Source organism: Chlorocebus sabaeus, chromosome 11 (genome assembly GCF_047675955.1).
Source record: "Chlorocebus sabaeus isolate Y175 chromosome 11, mChlSab1.0.hap1, whole genome shotgun sequence".
NCBI lineage: Eukaryota > Metazoa > Chordata > Mammalia > Primates > Cercopithecidae > Chlorocebus > Chlorocebus sabaeus.
Genome location: NC_132914.1, coordinates 505,634 through 527,967, shown reverse-complemented (window position 1 = coordinate 527,967; position 22,334 = coordinate 505,634). Strand labels below are relative to the sequence as shown.

The window sequence follows — 22,334 nt, the reverse complement described above, 5'->3', positions numbered from 1 at the left end:
CGTTAAGCTGTCACATCTAAATTTGTCTTCCCCTCCTTAGCTTGTTGGTATAGGAGTTATTATAGGTTGTAGACTATAGAAGGTGGACTACTTAACCGTAATTGTTTTTTATTTTACTTTAAGTTCTGGGGTACATGTGCAGAACATACAGGTTTGTTTCATAGGTATACATGTGCCATGGTGGTTTCCTGCACCCACCAACCCGTCATCTACATTAGGTATTTCTCCTAATGCTATGCCTCCCCTAGCCCTCCACCCCCGGACAGGCCCTGGTGTGTGATGTTCCCCTCCCTGTGTCCATATGTTCTTGTTGTTCAGCCCCCACTTATGAGTGAGAACATGCAGTGTTAGGTTTTCTGTTCTTGTGTTAATTTGCTGAGAATGATGGTTTCCAGCTTTATGTCTCTGCACAGGACATGAACTCATCCTTTTTTATGGCTACATAGTATTCCATGGTATATATGTGCCACATTTTCTTTATCCATTCTGTCATTGATGGGCATTTGGGTTGGTTCCAAGTCTTTGCTATTGTGAACAGTGCTGTAGTAAACATATGTGTGCATGCGTCTTTATAGTAGAATGATTTATAATCCTTTCGGTATATATCCAGTAATGGGATTGTTGGGTCAAATGGTAATTCTAGTTCTAGATCCTTGAGGAATTGCCACACTGTCTTCCACAATGGTTGAACCAATTTACACTCCCACCAACAGTGTAAAAGTGTTCCTGTTTCTCCACATCCTCTCCAGCATCTGTTGTTTCCTGACTTTTTAATGATCGCCATTTTAACTGGTGTGAGATGGTATCTCATTGTGGTTTTGGTTTGCAATTCTCTAGTGACCAGTGATGATGAGCATTTTTTCGTATGTTTGTTGACTGCATAAATGTCTTCTTTTGAGAAGTGCCTGTTCATATCCTTTGTCCAGTTTTTGATGGGGTTGTTTTTTTCTTGTAAATTTGTTTACGTTCTTTGTAGATTCTGGATATTAGCCCTTTGTCAGATGGATAGATTGCAAAATTTTTCTCCCATTCTGTAGGTTGCCTGTTCACTCTGCTGATAGTTTCTTTTGCTGTGCAGAAACTCTTTAGTTTAATTAGATCTGATTTGACTATTTTGGCTTTTGTTGCCATTGCTTTTGGTGTTTTAGTCATGAAGTCTTTGCCCATGCCTATGTCCTGAATGGTGTTGCCTAGGTTTTCTTCTAGGGTTTTTATGGTTTTAGGTCTTACCTTTCAGTCTTTAATCTATCTTGAGTTAATTTTTGCATAAGGTATAAGGAAGGGATCCAGTTTCAGCTTTCTGCATATGGCTAGCCAGTTTTCCCAACACCATTTATTAAATAGGGAATCCTTCCCCATTTCTTGTTTTTGTCAGGTTTGTCAAAGATCAGATGGTTGTAGATGTGTGGTGGTATTTCTGAGGCCTCTGTTCTGTTCTATTGGTCTATGTATCTGTTTTGGTACCAGTACCATGCTGTTTTTGTTACTGCAGCCTTGTAGTATAGTTTGAAGTTAGGTAGCGTGATGCCTCCAGCCTTGTTCTTTTTGTTTAGGATTGCCTTGGTTATGCGGGCTCTTTTTTGGTTCCATATGAAATTTAAAGTAGTTTTTTCCAGTTCTGTGAAGACAGTCAATGGTAGCTTGATAGGGATAGCATTGAATCTGTAAACTACTTTGGGCAGTATGGCCATTTTCACAATATTGATTCTTCCTATCCATGAGCATGGAATGTTTTTCCATTTGTTTGTGTTCTCTCATTTCCTTAAGCAGTGGTTTGTAGTTCTCCTTGAAGAAGTCCTTCACATCCCTTGTAAGTTGTATTCCTAGGTATTTTATTCTCTTTGTAGCAATTGTGAATGGGAGTTCACTCATGATTTGACTCTCTGTTTGTCTGTTGTTGGTGTATAAGAATGCTTGTGATTTTGCACATTGATTTTGTATCCTGAGATGTTGCGGAAGTTGCTTATCAGCTTACGGAGATTTTGGGCTGAGACGATGGGGTTTTCTAAATATACAATCATGTCATCTGCAAACAGAGACAATTTGACTTCCTCTGTTCCTATTTGAATACCCTTTATTTCTTTCTCCTGCCTGATTGCCCTGGCCAGAACTTTCAATACTGTGTTGAATAGGAGTGGTGAGAGAGGGCATCCTTGTCTTGTGCTGGTTTTCAAAGGGAATGCTTCCAGTTTTTGCCCATTAAGTATGACATTGGCTGTGGGTTTATAAATAGCTCTTATTATTTTGAGATACATTCCATCACTACCTAGTTTATTGAGAGTTTTTAGCATGACAGGCTGCTGAATTTTGCTGAAGGCCTTTTCTGCATCTAGTGAGATAATCATGTGGTTTTTGTCATTGGTTCTGTTTATGTGATGGATTACGTTTGTTATTAGAGTATGTTGAACCAGCCTTGCATCCTCGGGATGAGGCCGACTTGATCATTGGTGGATAAGCTTTTTGATGTGCTGCTGGATTCAGTTTGCCAGTATTTTATTGAGGATTTTCACATCGATGTTCATGAGGGATATTGGCCTGGAATTCTCTTTTTTTGTTGTGTCTCTGCCAGGTTTTGTTATCAGGATGATGCTGCCTCATAAAATGAGTTAGGGAGGATTCCTTCTTTTTCTGTTGTTTGGAATAGTTTCAGAAGGAATGGTACCAGCTCCTCTTTGTACCTCTGGTAGAATTCAGCTGTGAATCTGTCTGGTCCTGGACTTCTTCTGGTTGGTAGTCTATTAATTATTGCCTCAATTTCAGAACTTGATTGGTCTGTTCAACGATTTGGCTTCTTCCTGGTTAGTCTTGGGAGGCTGTATGTGTCCGGGAATTTATCTGTTTCTTCTAGATTTTCTAGTTTATTTGTGTAGAGGTGTTTATAGTATTCTCTGATGGTAGTTTGTATTTCTGCGGGATTGATGGTGATATCCCCTTTATCATTTTTTATTGCATCTATTTGATTCTTCTCTCCTTTCTTTATTAGTCTTGCTAGCGGTCTATTTTGTTGATCTTTTCAAAAAACCAGCTCCTGGATTCATTGATGTTTTTTAAGGGTTTTTCATGTCTCTATCTCCTTCAGTTCTGCTCTGATCTTAGTTATTTCTTGTCTTCTGCTAGCTTTTGAATTTGTTTGCTCTTGCTTCTGTAGTTCTTTTAATTGTGATGTTAGGATGTCAATTTTAGATCTTTCCTGTTTTCTCTTGTGGACATTTAGTGCTATAAATTTCCCTCTACACACTGCTTTAAATGTGTCCCAGAGATTCTGGTATGTTGTGTCTTTGTTCTCATTGGTTTCAAAGAACGTCTTTATTTCTGCCTTCATTTCATTATTTACCCAGTAGTCATTCAGGAGCAGGTTGTTAACTTTCCAATGTAATTGTGAGGTTTTGAGTGAGTTTCTTAATCCTGAGTTCTACTTTGATTGCACTGTGGTCTGAGAGACGGTTTGTTATTATTTCTGTTCTTTTGCATTTTCTGAGGGGTGTTTTACTTCTAATTATATGGTCAGTTTTAGAATAAGTGTAATGTGCTGCTGAGAAGAATGTATATTCTGTTGGTTTGGGGTGGAGAGTTCTGTAGCTGTCTGTTAGGTCTGCTTGGTCCAGAGCTGAGTTGAAGTCCTGGATATCTCTGTTAATTTTCTGTCTCATTGATATGTGTAATATTGACAATGGGGTGTTAAAGTCTCCCACTATTATTATTGTGTAGGAGTCTAAGTGTCTTTGTAGGTCTCTAAGGACTTACTTTATGAAGCTGGGTGCTCCTGTATTGGGTGCATATACATTTAAAATAGTTAGCTCTTCTTGTTACATTGCTCCCTTTACCGTTATGTAATGCCCTTCTTTGTCTCTTTTGATCTCTGTTGGTTTAAAGTCTGTTTTATCAGAGACTAGGACTGCAATCCCTGCTTTTTTTTTGCTTTCTATTTGCTTGGTAGATCTTCCTCCATCCCTTTATTTTGAGCCTGTGTGCGTCTTTGCAAGTGAGATGGGTCTCCTGAATACAGCACACTGATGGGTCTTGACTCTATCCAATTTGCTAGTCTGTGCCTTTTAATTGGGGCATTTAGCCCATTTACATTTAAGGTTAATATTGTTTTGTGTGAATTTGATCCTGTCATTATGATGCTAGTTGGTTATTTTGCCCGTTAGTGGATGCAGTTTCTTCATAGCGTCGATGGTCTTTACAATTTGGTATGTTTTTCTCAGTGGCTGGTACCGGTTGTTCCTTTCCATGTTTAGTGCTTCCTTCAGGAGCTCTTGAAAGGCAGGCATGGTGGTGACAAAATCTCTCAGCACTTGCTTGTCTGTAAAGGATTTTATTTCTCCTTCACTTATGAAGCTTAGTTTGGTTGGATATGAAATTCTGGATTGAAAATTCTTTTCTTTAAGAATGTTGAATATTGGCCCCACTCTCTTCTGGCTTGTAGCGTTTCTACGGAGAGATCTGCTGTTAGTCTAATGGGCTTGCCTTTGTGGGTAACTCGACCTTTCTCTCTGGCTGCCCTAAACATTTTTTCCTTCATTTCAACATTGTTGAATCTGACAGTTACATGTCTTGGGTTTGCTCTCTTTGAGGAGTTTCTTTGTGGTGGTCTCTGTATTTCCTGAATTTGAATGTTGGCCTGCCTTGCTAGGTTGGGGAAGTTCTCCTGGATAATATCCTGAAGAGCGTTTTCCAACTTGGTTCCGTTCTCCCTGTCTCTTTCAGGTGCACCAGTCAAATGTAGATTTGGTGTTTTCACATATTCCCATCTTTCTTGGAGGCTTTGTTTGTTTCTTTTCACTGTTTTTTCTTTAATCTTGTCTTCTTACTTTATTTCATTGAGTAGATCTTCAATCTCTGATATCCTGTCTTCCACGTGATCGATTCCGCTGTTGATTCTTGTGTATGTTTCACGAAGTTCTCGTGCTGTGTTTTTCAGCTCCATCGTGTCATTTATGTTCTTCTCTATACTGGTTATTCTAGTTAACAATTCCTCTAACCTTTTCTCAAGGTTCTTAGCTTCCTTGCATTGGTTAGAACATGCTCCTTTAGCTTGGAGGAGTTTGTTATTACCCACCTTCGGAGGCCTACTTCTGTCAGTTCGTCAAACTCATTCACCGTCCAGTTTTGTTCCTTTGTTGGTGAGGAGATTTGATCCTTTGGAGGAGAAGAGGTGTTCTGGTTTTTGGAATTTTCAGCCTTTTTGTGGTAGTTTCTCCCCATCTGCGTGGATTTATCTACCTTTGGTCTTTGATTTTGGTGACTTTCGGGTAGGGTCTCTGAGTGGACGTCCTGTTTGTTGATGTTGATACTGTTTCTTTCTGTTTGTTAGTTTTCCTTCAAATAGTCAGGCCCCTCTGCTGCAGGTCTGCTGGAGTTTGGTGGACGTCCACTCCAGACCCTGTTTGCCTCGGTATCACCAGAAGAGGCTGCAGAACAGCAGAGACTGCTGCTTGTTCCTTCCTCTGGAAGCTTTGTCCCAGAGGGGTACCGGCCAGATGCCAGCCAGAGCTCTCCTGTATGACGTGTCTGTTGACCCCTGCTGGGAGGTGTCTCCCAGTCAGGATGCATGGGGGCCAGGGACCCTCTTGAGGAGGCAGTCTGTTCCTTATCAGAGCTTGAGTGCTGTGCTGGGAGATCTGCTGCTCTCTTCAGAGCCATCAGGCAGGGAAGTTTAAGTCTGCTGAAGCTGCATCCACAGCTGCCCCTTCCCCCAGGTGCTTTGTCCCAGGGAGATGGGGATTTTATCTAGAAGTCCCTGACTGGGACTGCTGCCTTTTTTTCAGAGATGCCCTGCCCAGAGAGGAGGAATGTAGAGAGCAATAGTAATTTTTTTGTAGGTTTGTTATCTCTGTGGATTGTTTTTGACTTTAATACTGTCTTTTGGCTTGAATCTGTAGTCATTATGTTCCTGGATAGAACAAGGTCTAGCTGCTTTTTTCTCTCAGTCCAATAAGAAGATGCAGACTGACTGAGAAAGAACGGAGTTTATTTCTGCAACTGGTTATGGAGTAACTCACCAGACCAACTAAGTTACAAGTTTTTTTCAATATTTGTATTCATTCTAAACTCTGTGTCTGTGTGTGGGAGGCGCACCTACAAGCGAGGATCTTTCATTCAGACTGTATCTAGGGTAGGGTCCAGTCTGGAAGACTTTCTCTAGAGACTTGGAAAAATTTCTTAATCTTCAGTGGGCCCTGGTACAAGGTGTGTGTGAGAATGCCTTCATAATCTTATCAGGCTTTAGGGTCTGAGAAAACCCAGGTGAAAATCTTAATGGGTTTGTTTTCACATTTCAGCCCTTGTATGAAGGCCATAGTTTCTCCATTTCTTTACTGTTTGACTTACACATTAATTAGAATTATAGTAATGTGTTAGTAGAAACTGTTCTGGTTGCTAATGGAAACCTGGCCTGCCACAATTACAGTTTTTCTCCCCAGTGGACATTTTCTATCCTGTTTAACATCAGATATTTAATTTTAATCTCATATTTTTAGTATATTAGAAGCTTTAACCTGAAAGCCTCCATTTTGGGCCTTGTCATAAAATAAGTTAAATGACTCTAATTCTGAATACTTCTCTTTGTTTCTTCTTCAGGACACAGCCAGTGTGAAGTCCTCTAGTAGTCTTGAACCCAATCTTTTTTGTGATGAAGAGATTCCCATCAAATCTGAGGAGGTGGTGACTCACATGTGGACAGCACCTTCATTTTGTGCAGAGCATGCTTACTCTTCTGCTTCCAAGAGCTGTTCTCAAGGTATTACTCCTTTAAAAAACTGGGGGGAAGATAAGCAGAAAACCAGTGAGAAAAACATTGTGTTAATCAAGACTGTGAGTCCCTTTTGAGTGGAGTACAATGGTTGGCCATGAAATGCTAATGGAACCTGAAAATGCTGTTTTCTTTAGGAAAAGCCAATCCCTATTTGCATTTTCTGTCATCACAACCCGAAAACTTACAAAGAATTTTAGAGTCCTAATTAGAAGAACTTTAGGGGCCATCTAGTCCCATGCCTCAGTTCTAGAAAATCCCGGATAGGTAGTCCTTCACCCTCTATTTGGTCGTTATCAGGTGTTGTGGAACTGCTGCTTTTTAAACATATTTATTCTGTTTCTGGGTTACTTTAATTGTAGAAAGTCTTTCCTTTCCTTGGAGGGTGATTTTCTCTGTGATGTTCATTTTTCTCTCCCTCAGCAAAAACAAATCACATTACTTTAGGTCACAACTTTGGAAAATGGAGGGTGTTTATCTCTTTATAATAAAATTCAGGATTTTATGGAACTGTGTCTTATTTTCTGTTCATTAGAAAGATAACCAGTTATTTACATAAGGCAGCCAAATGCTTTATTAAATGCTTAATCTTTTGGTATACTCTAAAATGGAGAGATTCTGGTTCCTTGCTCCCCTTGCCACATGATAAAAACTCAATAGAAATTAACATTCAGGATAAAGAACTACTATTTTTTTTGTTTTTTCTTTTTTGAGATGGAGTTTCTCTCTTGTTGCCCAGATTGGAGTGCAGTGGCGCGATCTTGGCTCACTGCAACCTGCCCCTCCCAAGTCCAAGCGATTCTCCTACCCTTAGCCTCTGGAGTAGCTGGGATTACAGGCATGTGCCACTACGCTTGGCTAATTTTTTGTATTTTTAGTAGAGATGGTGTTTCACTATGTTGATCAGGCTGGTTTCGAACTCCTGACCTCAGGTGATCTGCCCGCCTCTGCCTCTCAAAGTGTTGGGATTACAGGCGTGAGCCACCACGCCCGGCTGGAAGAACCGCTTTTTATTAATAACCCCAAACCATTTTTTTTTTTTTGGAGTGGGCCTTGGAATTGTTTGCCTTTTTGGTCTGTATTTGTTTCTAATTGTGTTTACATTTTCATACTGATAGAATTAATCCAGATATCTGAAGTTAGTATTGGGGGTCTGGGGGACTATTGTAAATATTTACTTTGAAAACATGTTTTTTCCATAGTTTTAATTTTTATTTGCTTTGTTTTATGGTATTTTTTGGGAAAGGTTCTAGCACCCCAAGGAAACAACCTCGGAAGAGCCCTTTGGTGCCCCGGAGTTTGGAACCTCCGGTGCTGGAATTGTCACCTGGAGCTAAGGCACAACTGGAAGAACTTATGATGGTTGGAGACCTCCTGGAAGTGTCTCTGGACGAGACTCAACACATATGGCGGATTTTGCAGGCCACACACCCACCCTCTGAAGACAGATTCTTGCATATCATGGAGGTGTGGATTTAATACTTATTTAAACAGTGGTTATAAAACTAGAATGCCTGGGTTCCTTAGAGGTATCATAAATGTTGGCAGAGGGATGGCTGAGGGCAGTAATCTGGCTGGCCTACTTTCCGACTTCAGTCAAAGAAATTGGTCTTTATGGCTTGCTGGTTTGCCTTCCTGCTTGCCTTCCTGCCTTCCCCCTTTCCTCCCTCTTTCTCTCTTTCTCTCTTTCTCTCTCTCTCTCTCTCTCTCTCTTTCTCTTTCTCTCTCTCTCTTTTCTTTTTCTTTTCTCCTTTCCTTTCCTTTTTTTCTTTTGTTCTCTTTTCTCCTTTCCCTTTTCCTTTCCCCTTCCCCCTTTCCTCCTTTTCTCCTTTCCTTCCCTTTCCCTTTCCTTCCCTTCCCTTTCTTTTCCTTTTCTCTTTTCCTTTCCTTTTCTTTCTCCTTTCCTTTCCTTTTCTTTCTCCTTTCCCCTTTCCTTTTTCTCCTTTCGTTTCTCCTTTCCTTTTTCTCGTTTCCTTTCTCCTTTCCTTTCCCCTTCCCTTTCCCCTTCCCTTTCCCCTTCCCCTTCCCCTTCCCTTTCCCCTTCCCTTTCCCCTTCCCCTTCCCCTTCCCCTTCCCCTTCCCCTTCCCCTTTCTCCTTTCTCCTTTCTCCTTTCTCCTTTCTCCTTTCTCCTTTCCTTTCCTTTCCTTTCCTTTCCTTCTTGTAGGACACCAGAGATTTGACTTAGGGTTTTCTTTATTAAGCTTTTAGGTAGTATCTAAGTTGAAAAAAACGGCCATTTTTGCTAAGAAGAAGTGGGCAAGGGCGTGATTGATAACCATCTAGTTTAGAACAACCTCTTTAGCCCAGACTGTCATTATTGGAGGGCCCAGAGATAGGGGAGAATATATAGTAACTATAAAAAAGAGGCACAGGGATGGTTAAATAGAAGTAGATTGGGTGGGAGAGAAGGTCCACATTCATATATCACACTTACATAGCAATTCCATGAGCTCATTTGATGAGACAGTGATACCATATCCATGAGCTCATTTGGTCCTTACCACCGTCTTGAAGAGGAATGGGTAGGGGAGTGAGAGGGCAAGTATTTTACCCATTCTGCGTATGAAGAAAGTAAGTATGAGAGGTGGAAAATTAAGGTCACACATCCAGTAAAAAATAAAGAGACCTGGATTCGAATTCTGCCATTTGACTCGTATTCTTTTCATTAGTTTCCTTCTTTCCATGTAATGGAACGGTACCATGCCACCTGGAGTTGACGCAGATGTATTTAGCATAATACTATAGTTTGTTTTTGTTTTGAAAGTCAGGTCTAGGTAACCTAATTTAGATAGTGTTTTCTAGTCTGCAAAGCATTTTCTTCACATTCATTGTCTTACCCAATCTTCTTTATTTTACAGATAAGGAAGCACAAAGTATTAAGAGGTTAAATATCTTATTTAAGATGTAATAGACTTAAGGCACTTATAATCCAGTGTTTTTTGGATTCTGCTGATCCTTAGGTTCCTGTCAAAGATTTTCAAGTGTCAAATCTATAGAAAAATGAATTCTCAAGGGAATTATTAGGTTTATGTTATATTTCTTCAGTATTTCTTTCTCTGATGCCCCCTCCCATTCTTTCTGTTACTAGATACACTTTTACCATTAAAATTTTAAATGTTTATTACATTGGCACATACTAGCTACAGTATTAAAAAGCCAAAAACAAAAATGACGATTTTTTTTTGCTTTGTCATGCGAACTGTTTTCTAGCTGTTGGCAAAGTCACTATATATTCTGTGTAATGAGATCATGGATACAATTTTATGTTTTTCTGACTTTTTAAAAATAACTACCAATACTTTTATTATTTGGGTTAAGAAAGAACTTTACTAGTAATAAATGAAGACCCCAAAAGTTATTAATTTAGTACAGGTTGCTTTTTGTGTATGTTTTAATCTCTAACAGAGATGCTACAGACTGTGTTAATATGCTAACACTGAATTTTTTTGTGTGCCCTTTTTCTCCTAGTAAGCTAATATAAGATAAATATTTCATTTCAGACTTGTGATTTTCTACTGTTATCTTCATTGAATAGTATACTTGCCTTCTTAAAATGTCTTTTAAATATCTTTAGAATAACATAAATCCTTTTTGTGTTTTTTGAGATGGAGTCTTGCTCTGTGGCCTAGGCTGGAGTGCAGTAGATTGATCGCGGCTCACCGCAACCCCCGCCTCCTGGGATCAAGCCATTCTCCTGCCTCAGCCTCCCAAGTAGCTGGGACTACAGGCATGCCCCACCACGCCTGGCTAATTTTTGTATTTTTAATAGAGTCGGGGTTTCACCGTGTTGGCCAGGCTGCTCTCGAACTCCTGACCTCAAGTGATCCACCCGCCTCGGCCTCCCAAAGTGCTGGGATTATAGGCATGAGCCACCACGCCTGGCCCATAAATGTTTTTTATTGTAGCATAATATACGTAACATAAAATTTATCATTTAACCCTTTTTAGGTAGACAATTCAGTTACATTAGGTAGATTGACAGTGTTACGCAACTGTCACCACTATTCATTTCCTGAATTTTTTTGGTTAGCCCCCTCTGAATTTTTTTAGAAACTAGACTCACTAAACAAATCTTCATTTCTTCTTCCCTACAGCCTCTGGTAACCTCTGTTCAGCTTTCTGTCTCTTTGAATGTGTTTATTCTAGGTACCTCATATAAGAGAGTAATACTAAGTAGTTTTTTAACTGTCTTGCTTTAAAATTGTTCCCAATTTTGTATTTTTGAAGGATGACAGCATGGAAGAGAAACCACTAAAAGTGAAAGGAAAGGACTCTTCAGAGAAGAAACGGAAACGGAAGCTAGAAAAGGTAGAGCAACTTTTTGGAGAAGGAAAACAGAAGTCCAAGGAGTTAAAGAAAATGGACAAACCTAAAAAGAAGAAATTAAAATTAAGTGCAGACAAATCAAAGGAGCTGAATAAACTGGCCAAGAAACTAGCAAAAGAAGAAGAGAGGAAGAAAAAGAAGGAGAAGGCTGCTGCAGCCAAAGTTGAACTTGTGAAAGAGAGTACTGAAAAGAAAAGAGAGAAGAAAGTGCTGGACATTCCCTCAAAGTATGACTGGTCAGGAGCAGAGGAATCTGATGATGAGAATGCTGTGTGCGCAGCACAGAACTGCCAAAGGCCCTGCAAGGACAAGGTGAGTTCCGACTGTTTATGGTCAAGCATGAGAGGTCAAGGAACAACAGTGGTGGAGACACTTGTTTGATATCAATATATAGTATGTTTTTGATTCTAGGATTTGGACTTCCAACATAATATCTTTTGTACAATTTCTACAAACTGTTTTGAAAAGTGAGGCCCTTAGTGTGCCTAGTAGAAGTGTTGTATTTTAGAAATCATATACTTAGTGAACATAATGAGACAGGAGCAGAGAGAAGCTATGTGATATTCCCTGGCAAATGGTGCATTTCATATGCAGTGGGCATAACAAGTTTCAGAATAATCTTATGCCTTCCCTGTAAGGTGACTCAGAGAACGAAATACCTTGTCAGATAGTCCCAGTGGCCTGAAGAAAATCCTGGGCCAGTATTGTAAGAGCTGTGGCCAATTGCATTAAGATTGTATTCCAAAGACTTGAAACTTTTAGTCCATATCTTACTCACACTCAGACCTGTAAGCACTCTCCTAAATGGAATATAATTTTCTTCAAATCTTTGGGAACAAATAATTCAAACCTATAAATGCATTATTTTAGGCTGCGCACGGTGGCTCATGTCTGTAACCCCAGCACTTTGGAGGCCGAGGTGGGTGGATCACCTAAGGTCAGGAGTTCGAGACCAGCCTAGCCAACATGGTGAACCCCCATCTCTACTAAAAATACAAAAAACGAGCCGGGTGTGGTGACGTGCACCTGTAATCTCAGCTACTCGGGAGGCTGAGGCAGGGGAATCACCTGAACCTGGCAGGCAGAGGTTGGAGTGAGCCGAGGTCGCTCCATTGTGCTCCAGCTTAGGCAAAAAAAGTGAAACTCCATCTAAAAAAAAAAAACAAAAAAAACGTTGTTTTAAAATTTCCAACCCTAAAATTTAAGTGTAGTAATTCTGTTTTGGCCATTCTTTAGATACAAACTTTTGAGAGTAATAGTCTCAGACTTTATGAAAAATTCCAGTTGTTTAAATGATTGGAGTCCCCTGTTACAGTTCTTATCAAGAATATTGATAAATCTGTAGTTTTAATTTTATTATACTCATTATACTATTTGATATTTAGAATTCTAATAGTGCCTCAGTTTGAAAATATAAACAAATAAAACTGCATCTCTATTCCCTATAGGTTATGCCCTCACTTTTTCAGTGAAATACTTAAACATTTTTAGAGCTTGAAGGGACCAAGAGTTTACCTTGTTCAGGCTGCTCATTTTACAGCTGGTGCAACTAGGACTCAGGGAAGATAATTATGTGACCAAAGTTACAGAGCTGGTCAGCAGCAAAACCAAAAGTAGAGCCCTAGATCCTGGCTCTCAGACCAGGTTCTCTCCACTAACACCTCTGCCCCGTAGAACCCTAGATCCCAGCTCTCAGACCAGGCTCTCTCCACTAACACCTCTACCCCGTAGAGCCCTAGATCCCGGCTCTCAGACCAGGCTCTCTCCACTAACACCTCTACCCCGTAGAGCCCTAGATCCCGGCTCTCAGACCAGGCTCTCTCCACTAACACCTCTGCCCCGTAGAACCCTAGATCCCGGCTCTCAGACCAGGTTCTCTCCACTAACACCTCTACCCCGTAGAGCCCTAGATCCCGGCTCTCAGACCAGGCTCTCTCCACTAACACCTCTGCCCCGTAGAACCCTAGATCCCAGCTCTCAGACCAGGCTCTCTCCACTAACACCTCTACCCCGTAGAGCCCTAGATCCCGGCTCTCAGACCAGGCTCTCTCCACTAACACCTCTACCCCGTAGAGCCCTAGATCCCGGCTCTCAGACCAGGCTCTCTCCACTAACACCTCTGCCCCGTAGAACCCTAGATCCCGGCTCTCAGACCAGGTTCTCTCCACTAACACCTCTACCCCATCGGTAATTGAGATGTAAGTACAAAAACACATTCCAAAACTAAATGACACATATTTAAATGAGATGTATTAGGGGTATTCTGTTCATTTTTTGGAAAATGAATACTGCGTATAGTAAAATACATATCCTGTAGTCTAATCTTCCAAGGCAGACAGCTATAAATATCTTAGTGTTTCCTTCCCAGTTTTTTTCTATGGCATTTGTTTTATGTCATTGTCAGACCGTTCACTGACTTGCATCTATTCATTGTATAAGCATTCTATGTTATAAACATTTTAAAGCATTTTAGTACATATATATGTGCATATTATTTTTATCTTTAATTTTGCGTTTATTTCCATCTGAGTTTGTTTATTAAAGAGGCTGAGGAAGAGTTAACTTTCTCTTTGGGCATGAAAGTGCAGCGGTTCAGCACTGGCAGAGCCTTCTCCCTTTTCTTTCTCCCTTAATTTTATGGTAGTTTAAAGACGAGCAGCAAGGTAGGATGTTTCCGTTTTAAACTTTCCTGTCGTTCTTTCTATCATGTTTATATCTATCATGAGCCTTTTGTCTTATTTTTGTACTTTTTCTCCTTATCACTTAATCTTTCCCCTCCCTTCTGCTCAGCATTTAAATAGGATTCAGTTCATCTATTATTACTGTTGTCTTCTTTTTTTTTTTTTTGAGACGGAGTCTTGCTCTGTCGCCCAGGCTGGAGTGCAGTGGTGCGATCTCAGCTCACTGCAAGCTCCGCCTCCCGGGTTCACGCCATTCTCCTGCCTCAGCCTCCCGAGTAGCTGGAACTACAGGCGCCTGACACCTCGCCCGGCTAGTTTTTTTGTGTTTTTTAGTAGAGACGGGGTTTCACCATGTTAGCTAGGATGGTCTCGATCTCCTGACCTCATGATCCGCCCGTCTCGACCTCCCAAAGTGCTGGGATTACAGGCTTGAGCCACCGTGCCCGGCCTACTGTTGTCTTCTTATAGCAATATAAACACTTCGGCTGTTTTTTTTTTTCATTTGCTTTGAAATTGTCAAATTAACAGGTGCCCTGCCTTATTCAAAGGGTTATGATGATGAGACGAAACAATCTCTATGAAAGCACTTGTTAACCAAAAAATGCAACCTTAAGTGCTAAGATGTGATCATTATTTTTGAAAGAACTGTGAGATTTGCTCCTAATAGTATAGGTGTTTTGTAAACAAAATCTAGAGTTATCATCTACATTTTGATGGAGCAAAAGGAGATTTGGCTGAGTGCTCAGAGAAAGTGTCTATTTTGAACTGTTAAAATACATAAAGGTGAGCAATGTGTGCCCCACCCTATGTTGTTAGTTTATATAATGTGTTTCATTTTAAGCAAAAGTTATTTCAGATTATAGATATTTTGCCTGTTACTGCTATTTTGCGGTTTTTATGGTTCTACATGTTTATTCCTGACATTGATTTTACTAAATAACAGTTACAGTTCTATAAAAGTTTCTGTAAAGAATGTTAAAACTTTTTCAGTGTTTAGTATTTCTCTGAGAAAACTTAATATACAACACACATGTTTAGGACAAAATAAGAAAAGAATGCTTTTGCCAGGTACAGTGGCCCATCCCTGTAGTCCCAGCTACTCAGAAGGTTGAGACAGGAGGATTGCCTGAGCCCAGGAGTTCAAGGCTATAGTTAATGTGCTATGGTTGCACCTGTGATTGCCCCACTGCACTCCAGCCTAGGCAAGACAGGGATACCCTGTCTCAAAAAGAAAAAGATTGGCAAGATGATGTTAAAAAAAAAAAAAAGAAAAGAAAATCATGCGTTTTAGGCCAGTTTGTTCTTTAAAATATCATTCTGCAAAAAATAACTTCTAGGGTTCACTTGGTTTCAGGTTAATTCTCTGACCAGTAATTACTGTGATTTCTCTAACCAATAATTACTATGACTTTTCCCCCAAAATATGCAGATAGAAATTTTTTTTTTTTTTTTTTTTTTTGAGACAGGGTCCTACTCTGTTGCCCAGCCTGGAGTACAGTGGTGTGGTCATAGCTCACTGCAGCCTTGATCTCCTGGGCTCCAGCAGTCCTCCTACCTCAGCCTCCTGAATAGCTGGGACTACAGGCACACGCCACCACGCCCAGCTCTTTTTTTGAGAAATGCTCTTTTAAAAATTAAAAGAAAGATTAAATGAGGCTAGTTTAAATGTGCCTAGCCTCAATTTCAAGATGTTTTAGAAAAAGAAAGACAATACCAGAATAATGTAAAAGGTTTTGAAAATAATTTTTCCTTTGATTATTAAATTAATGTCAAGCTGAAATTATTATTAACAAAGAACTATTTTTTAAAAATTAATTTTAAAGTTCAGAATCTTTTTCTGTCAGAACTCTTTATTCAGTCTTATTGGTACCAAAGATAAAACAAGTTAACTGGAAAAAGACCAAATTCTTTCAGGCTACTAATTTAAGTAGTATTTTTCTTCTGTATTAGAATAAACATTTAATAGTTTTACTTATGAAAATAGTCTTCTTTTTCTCTTCACTTTTTTTAACCCTCTTATTGTCGGCCTTTTCCTTTACCCATTCCTACTTACATGAGAAGTTTTGTGTGGTAAATTAAGAGACTAAATTTGTGAACTCTGATTTTTACTATTTATTAGCCACCCTGATTTAAGATTTTCACGGGGGTGTTTCCTCAATCAAGGTATTTGTGTTTTCAATGGCTTTACTAGTTCATACCTCCTTTTGGCACAGATAATCAAAGATTAAGTTACCTAAATGTATGTAACACACACACACACACGCGTGCACACGCGTGCATGATGTTCAGCTAGAGTAACCAACTGTCCCAGTTTGCCTGGGACTTTCCCTGTTTCAGCACTGAAATTCCCACATACTGAGAAATCTGTCATTCCTCGGCAAATGGGGAGGGTTGGTCACTGAATATTGAGAGCACCAAGAAAATAATACACAAGGATTCTGAACGTGTGTTGTAGTTCACTAAATGAATTGTTTTCCTTTTTCAAATCCTGCTTTTACTAGGAAACTTGGGGTGCAAAAGATATTAAATGCCAAAATAACAAAAGCTCAGTTTAATTACTAAGCTAAGAATATCACTAAATTACCAGATTTTCTTCTTTCCCAGTACAGTACTATTCTTTAAGAAATGAACAAAATATACTATGCCAAGTATTTTTTCTTAAGTGTAAATGTGAAACCATACAGCAAAACATGAATATGAAACTAATATTTCCTCGTTTTAATGTATTTCTTTTTAAAACAGACATTTCCCCCAGATCTAAACATAGTAACCTATTTGTACTGTGATGTAGAATCTCTTATCATTTAGTATTTGAACAGTTCACAGCTGTGAAGTTTAATAATTCTTTTTGTGATTCACTAAATACATCTCCCTAGAAATAATGAAAAGGGAAATGACAGTTTATACAGTTATCCAAATTCTGTGTTCTTGAGTTTTCAGGACACTACCTGGTCTGTTGCCCCTGTGTCAGAATCATCTGTGGATTCGGTTGGCATCCCAAACTTTAGTTTGCTTCATGATGCTGTGGACCTTTCACACAAAAGTAGGACTCACATTTGATTGTTAGTAGATGAGCATGATAAAAAAGATATTGGTAAAGAGAAGGACTATTTTTACTTGTTCTATTATCAGGCTAAATTGTTACATAACCTGGAGTCTAGGTTAGAATTTGTGTACCAATATCTCAAGAAAGGTTATAGATCTTTTGAAATGGGAGATCTAGGCTTAGGAAGGGACCTTGAGTGAAAATCACAAAAGGGAAAGTCTTGTCTTATTTGCGAGAGAATTTTGGGAAATTGTAAGCCAGTGAGTATAGTGCAAACACTAGGTTTCAAAAGACCTGGGACACTTCTTTGTAGCAAATACTGATACATTGATAACATTCTTACCCAATGCATTAGCATGAATGGGGACTAGACCGGATTAAGAGGGTTGGAGGTAAGGGTAAAGGGATCTGCTGGTTCACGGGTGCCATCATAAACAGCGCAGTATCTCAAACCTGGGCAGCACAGAGAGCCACAATTTATCCGGTTCCCTTTGTCTGTCCCAAACAGCCAAAACACTTGAGTGCACCTGCTCTAACAGCCAGCATTTTGTGAGTCTTTACTGCTTGCAGTACTTTAGTTTTCACATTTTGCACAGATGCCATTATTTCACTTTTTATTTTTTGGTCTCTGATTAGTTTGCTACAATAGGAACGTTTTGGTGAGTTTTTTATTGCACAGACTTCAGAAGCTAAACAATTACAGAACAAAAACAAATCAGTTTAGGAAGGTATTGTTAAGTTGCTCTGAATTTACAGGAAGTGATGTCACAGAGGGCCAGCAGCAATCGGATTTAGAATATATGAGAATCACTTGGGAGCTGATTAAAAATGGAAGCTTCTGGCATGTACTCCCCAGACACTCTGAGTTCATAGGGTGATAGGTCCCAGCTGCATGTTTAACAAACAAAACACAATAGATGATTCTGATGCCAGTGGTCTACACACTTTGAAAAGCAGTGCTGCAGACAGTTGTATCAAGGTGCAAAACGTTTTGTGTAGTGTAGGATAATGAGTAGAGCCACGAGACCATGACTGAAAAGTGCCTCCAGTATCCTAGGCAGTGAATTAGGTGTTTTGCCATACATTATTTCATTGGATCCTCTCAGTAATCTAGTAATTAATGTCATCTGCATTATTCAGATGAGGAAATTGAGCCACTCAATGAGGTTAAGTGACTTGCTTGAAATTACACACTGAAACTCAGAACTTCTGAGTTGAGTAATCTTTATGTTAAACAGTATTGTTTCTTAAGATCTAGAACTTTAGGAACAATACAAGTAGAATGTCATTTTGACAAATTATTTTTCCCACCCCTTATTACAAGCCTAAAACTACTGACATGACTACTGTGATTTGACAATTGTTTTATAGGACATGGAAACGAATTTTGAAAACCACTCACTTTCTGTGAATGAAACTCATTTACCTAGCCAAAATCTCCTTCATCTGTTCTTTCTCATAAGTTGTGTAGTTACTTCTTTGATCCCTTTCTATTCCTTCCTTTGATCTCTGGTAAAGCTCATGGTTTTAAGTGGCTTCTTATGTTGCCAATGAAATGACCAACCTTTGTATTGAGGTGAGGGAGAGTGGCTCTTTTCAACTTAAATGTTCTTGTCTGCCATGACATTAGCTGTAAAAACTACTACAATCAGCCTTCAAATATAAAAGCCAAAAGTCACTTTATTGTTAACTCTTAAGTCCAAGGCTTAAAGTCACCAAACTACAATCCCTTCCTAGCCTCCTGTAATCAGAGTATTGTCAGAAGGGTCAAAGTCTGACACCTGCCACTGACCTGTCAGCTTTTCAGATTTGAATTTTAAGCCCCAGAGTGATCTATTGACCTGTGTCTTTGACTGTTATAATTGGTTAATTTGTAAGATTTGACATCTGATATTTGCTAACTTTTTATAGGGAGTTGTATTTGTAACGGAAGAAGAGAAGAATAAAAAATATTAGTTTTAAAAGTGGCCTATGTGACTGCTTTTCTAAAAAGGTATTTAATGCTCTTAGTACTTTGGCTTATCTCTTTGAAATAAAGCTAATACACAGGATTGCCTTCACATTGTTGTACTCTTCCTTTCTTGATTGATAATTGCATTGTCTTAGAGCCTAGAAATTGTTAATATTAGCTAAAACTACTTGGCTGCTCTATTAGAAGTTCCCTTTTTGTCAAATTTTTCTCAAACATGTTTCTGCCTCACAAGGAGCCCCAGGTATTCGTGAGGTAATGGAGTACCTAAGAGGCCTAATTTTGTGGACACACTATGGTAAAATGTAATTTTGGGGTATTAACTTCTCAGCTTCTGTCTTTAAAAAATAACCCCATAAGAAGTCATTGTCTATCTCTAGACATCCCAGTTGTTTGCTATCATTTAAGCCAAGAAAGCTCTTTGGTTTGCTTTTGTTCTAGGCTTAATGTTTATGTAACCTTAACATTCCCCAATCTTGTTTCCTACAGGTAGACTGGGTACAATGTGATGGTGGCTGTGATGAGTGGTTTCATCAAGTTTGTGTGGGTGTATCTCCAGAAATGGCTGAAAATGAAGATTACATCTGTATAAACTGTGCAAAGAAGCAGGGGCCAGTTAGCCCAGGTCCAGCACCACCTCCTTCCTTCATAATGAGCTACAAACTACCAGTGGAGGATCTGAAAGAGACCAGTTAGCAGATGCTTGGTTAGTTTGGGACATGGGGGGAAATGGACCACATTGAGACCTTAGTCATCAAGTAGAGTGGTTTCTATCCACTTGGAATGTTGCTTCCAAAGATGAATGGCCTTCAGAGAAAGTCCTCTTAGTGCTGACTTCCTCTTTGCGTGGACTCTGGGGGTTACATTCTCTGTCAACATATCTATGCAGAGGGTGTCTTCTTTGGTACAGCAGCCAATAGTTCATGTCTCCTTTGAGTGTGGTTTACTGCATTAAGGCTAGATGCTTGATTGAGCTCTAGGGTGGCTGGTTAGTATTAATACATTGATGTGCTAACAGGGCATGTAGGATGTGGCTTTTGTCCAGCTGATAGTAGTTAGAGACTTACAACTTAGGAGCAGCACCAACTGAAGGTGCTAATTGCTTGGATCGCCTTCATTGGGATAGTTGGAGAGGGATTGGAGTACCACTTTCCTTCCACTGTTACCTGGTACTTAATGCCCTAAAGATACAACTAGGAGTAACAGGGCCAAAGTTATTTCTGTTAGACGTCAAGGAATGGTATCACAGTCTATTGACATCAGCTATTTGTGCTTGTTTGTGCTAGAAGAACACCCCAAATAGGAGAACCTCTCAGCTGGGGCAGGTCACCTTATCTTTGCAAGGATAAGGATGTCATCTAGATCAGAAATCTGACTAGATTGGATTCTGGGGAGAAGAACCTACTACAAGGCAAGGAGCCGTTTTTTGGCATTGAAAAGTCTTGCTGTCTTGGGTCTACATTTTAGGGAAGAGCAGGTACATGGATTCAGGCTTCTGCAAAAAAAAAAAAAAAGAGAAGAAGATGACGACGATGACCAGTCATACTATCTTACTGAGCCACAGTGATGCATGCTTTTTGGGGAAAACTTCATTCACAAGTATTCCAGACACCAGGCTTCAGGCATGGCCGTGAGCAAGACCAGCAAATAACTGCTTTTTGCCTTGCAGCCCTGACCCCAATGTCTGCTGTTTCCAACACTGGCAATTTCTAACTATGGCCCGCAGCAGATGCTGTTGAATAACGCCATGGCTTCATCAGAGGATGCGGGGTTGTAGTACCTCTGGGTGATGAAGTTGTTTTAGTAAATCCATTTTTAAAAAGAAAAAAAAAGGACTTGTTTTTACTTTTTTCTAAATGTCTCTGACTACTGACTGTTCTATAAATAGATTATTTTTCCTTTTTTAATATACATATATGAATATATAAATATATATATTTACTGTTACCAGCAGCATATGACAGAGTTTCAACATCAAAAATCCATTTGGGGGCTTGCTTTTTCTTTTTTGCTTTAAAAAAAATCCCATTCCTTCCTTGTAGTACAAGGAGTTAGCACTCCCTCCTCCATCCCAGCCTGACCAGATCTTCCATTTTGCTTTTGTTCATATAGATAATTATATGTCCTTTGTGTGTTGGGACTTGTTCCTGTCTGTTGGGAAACATGGTCTCACTCTAGTCTGTGCTGGCTGTTTTTTCTTTTGTGTGTGAATGTTTGAAACTATGGTGCTGTGTCCTCTTCCCTCCTATTGTGTTCTCTGTTCTTAAGGTTTTAGGTAAGCTGTATGTAAACTCTTATTAGAAGGGGACTAATTTTTTTTAAAGGACAAAAAAAAAAGACTAAAAATAGTGTTTTGTCATCACTGTCTGTCTGGTGTGTTTATTTTGGTTTAAAAAAATCTGTGGTTTGACTTAAATTCATCAGTTTTCCTTTTAAAGGGGGGATTGGGGTGGACCTAGCAACGGCTTATAGTCTCCTTTTCCCTTTTTGCCCCAGTCTCTTTTAAAGAACTGTCTTCTAGTAACTAGAAGTGAAATGTACTGTCCAGTTACAGTTTGAGTGGGTATGAGATTTAACTCAAAAGACATCTTACAAAAAAAAAAAAAGAAACATGTTTTCTTATAAAATCCAATTTCTGTAAATGTTTTCTCTGTAGTTCATACTACCTACTTTTTATTCATTCTTTCCTTAATACTGTATAACCTTTTGAGTGTTTTGACTTGTCCAGAGGTTTGTTAGTGTTGCTGTGCATGTGTCTTGAGGTCTCATCTCAAGTAAGTTTGTGTATGATCCAAGATTTCAGTGGATATTGCAAGGTAACTAATTAAAAAACTGATTTCATAAGTTTTCCTTTTGCCAAACTAATGATTATCAATTAAGAAGATCCTCTGGTTGATGTTATACAAGAAAGCACAATATTTTTTGCCTTTTGGTCTTCTTTGTAAAAGTCTTCAGATACTCGTGGGTTAAAAATTGAATGTAATTTTAAGTGACAGATGCCTGGAATACATTTACAGTTTTAATTTTTCCTTCCTAATCATCCATTAACTAGTCCGCCGTCAGCGGAGAGCCATGAGGATGCTGAGAACGTATGACTAGCTTCCTGTTACCTTCTGACGTTTTGAAACTTAAATATGTCTTTTCATTGATACTGTGGGATCTTCTCTATTTACTTGAAAGTCATGGAGGATTTGGTATGACTTGACCACAGGTTTAGACCAAGGCTGAGAAGAACAGAAGGGAGAAATCAATGGAAAAACAAAAAAAATACACAAATCTGCAGTTTTGGAATTAACGAAACAAGATTGGTCTATTTAAAGAAATGTTGGTGTTCTAATACAAAGCATTATTTTCACTTAGAGAAAATTATTTACAACGTGCTCTCTTCTGTATTGTAATATTTTGTATTAAGACATGATTTAAAATGTCTTTCTACCCTTCTTATCTCCTCTAAACTGCAACTGAAGTTGCAGTTCTTCATCATTAGTATTTTAACCTTGGCAAAGGTTATAGAAAGAAAAATGGAAAAATGGTAGGCGTTTGGTATTCTTACAGGC

At 39.2% G+C, this 22,334-nt stretch overlaps 1 protein-coding gene across 1 annotated transcript in view; it reads left to right on the top strand.

Annotated features, from left to right (window-relative positions):
* Positions 1 to 21,931, top strand: part of KDM5A (lysine demethylase 5A) — a 96,399-nt gene extending 74,468 nt beyond the window's left edge. Inside the window, exons 25-28 of the mRNA XM_007967098.3 lie at positions 6,583 to 6,742; positions 8,001 to 8,221; positions 10,983 to 11,393; positions 19,267 to 21,931. Of these exons, the coding sequence (XP_007965289.3) occupies positions 6,583 to 6,742; positions 8,001 to 8,221; positions 10,983 to 11,393; positions 19,267 to 19,473 (999 nt within the window). The 3' untranslated portion in view covers positions 19,474 to 21,931. The remainder of the gene's footprint in view (positions 1 to 6,582; positions 6,743 to 8,000; positions 8,222 to 10,982; positions 11,394 to 19,266) is intronic.
* Positions 21,932 to 22,334: the final 403 nt, after the last annotated feature.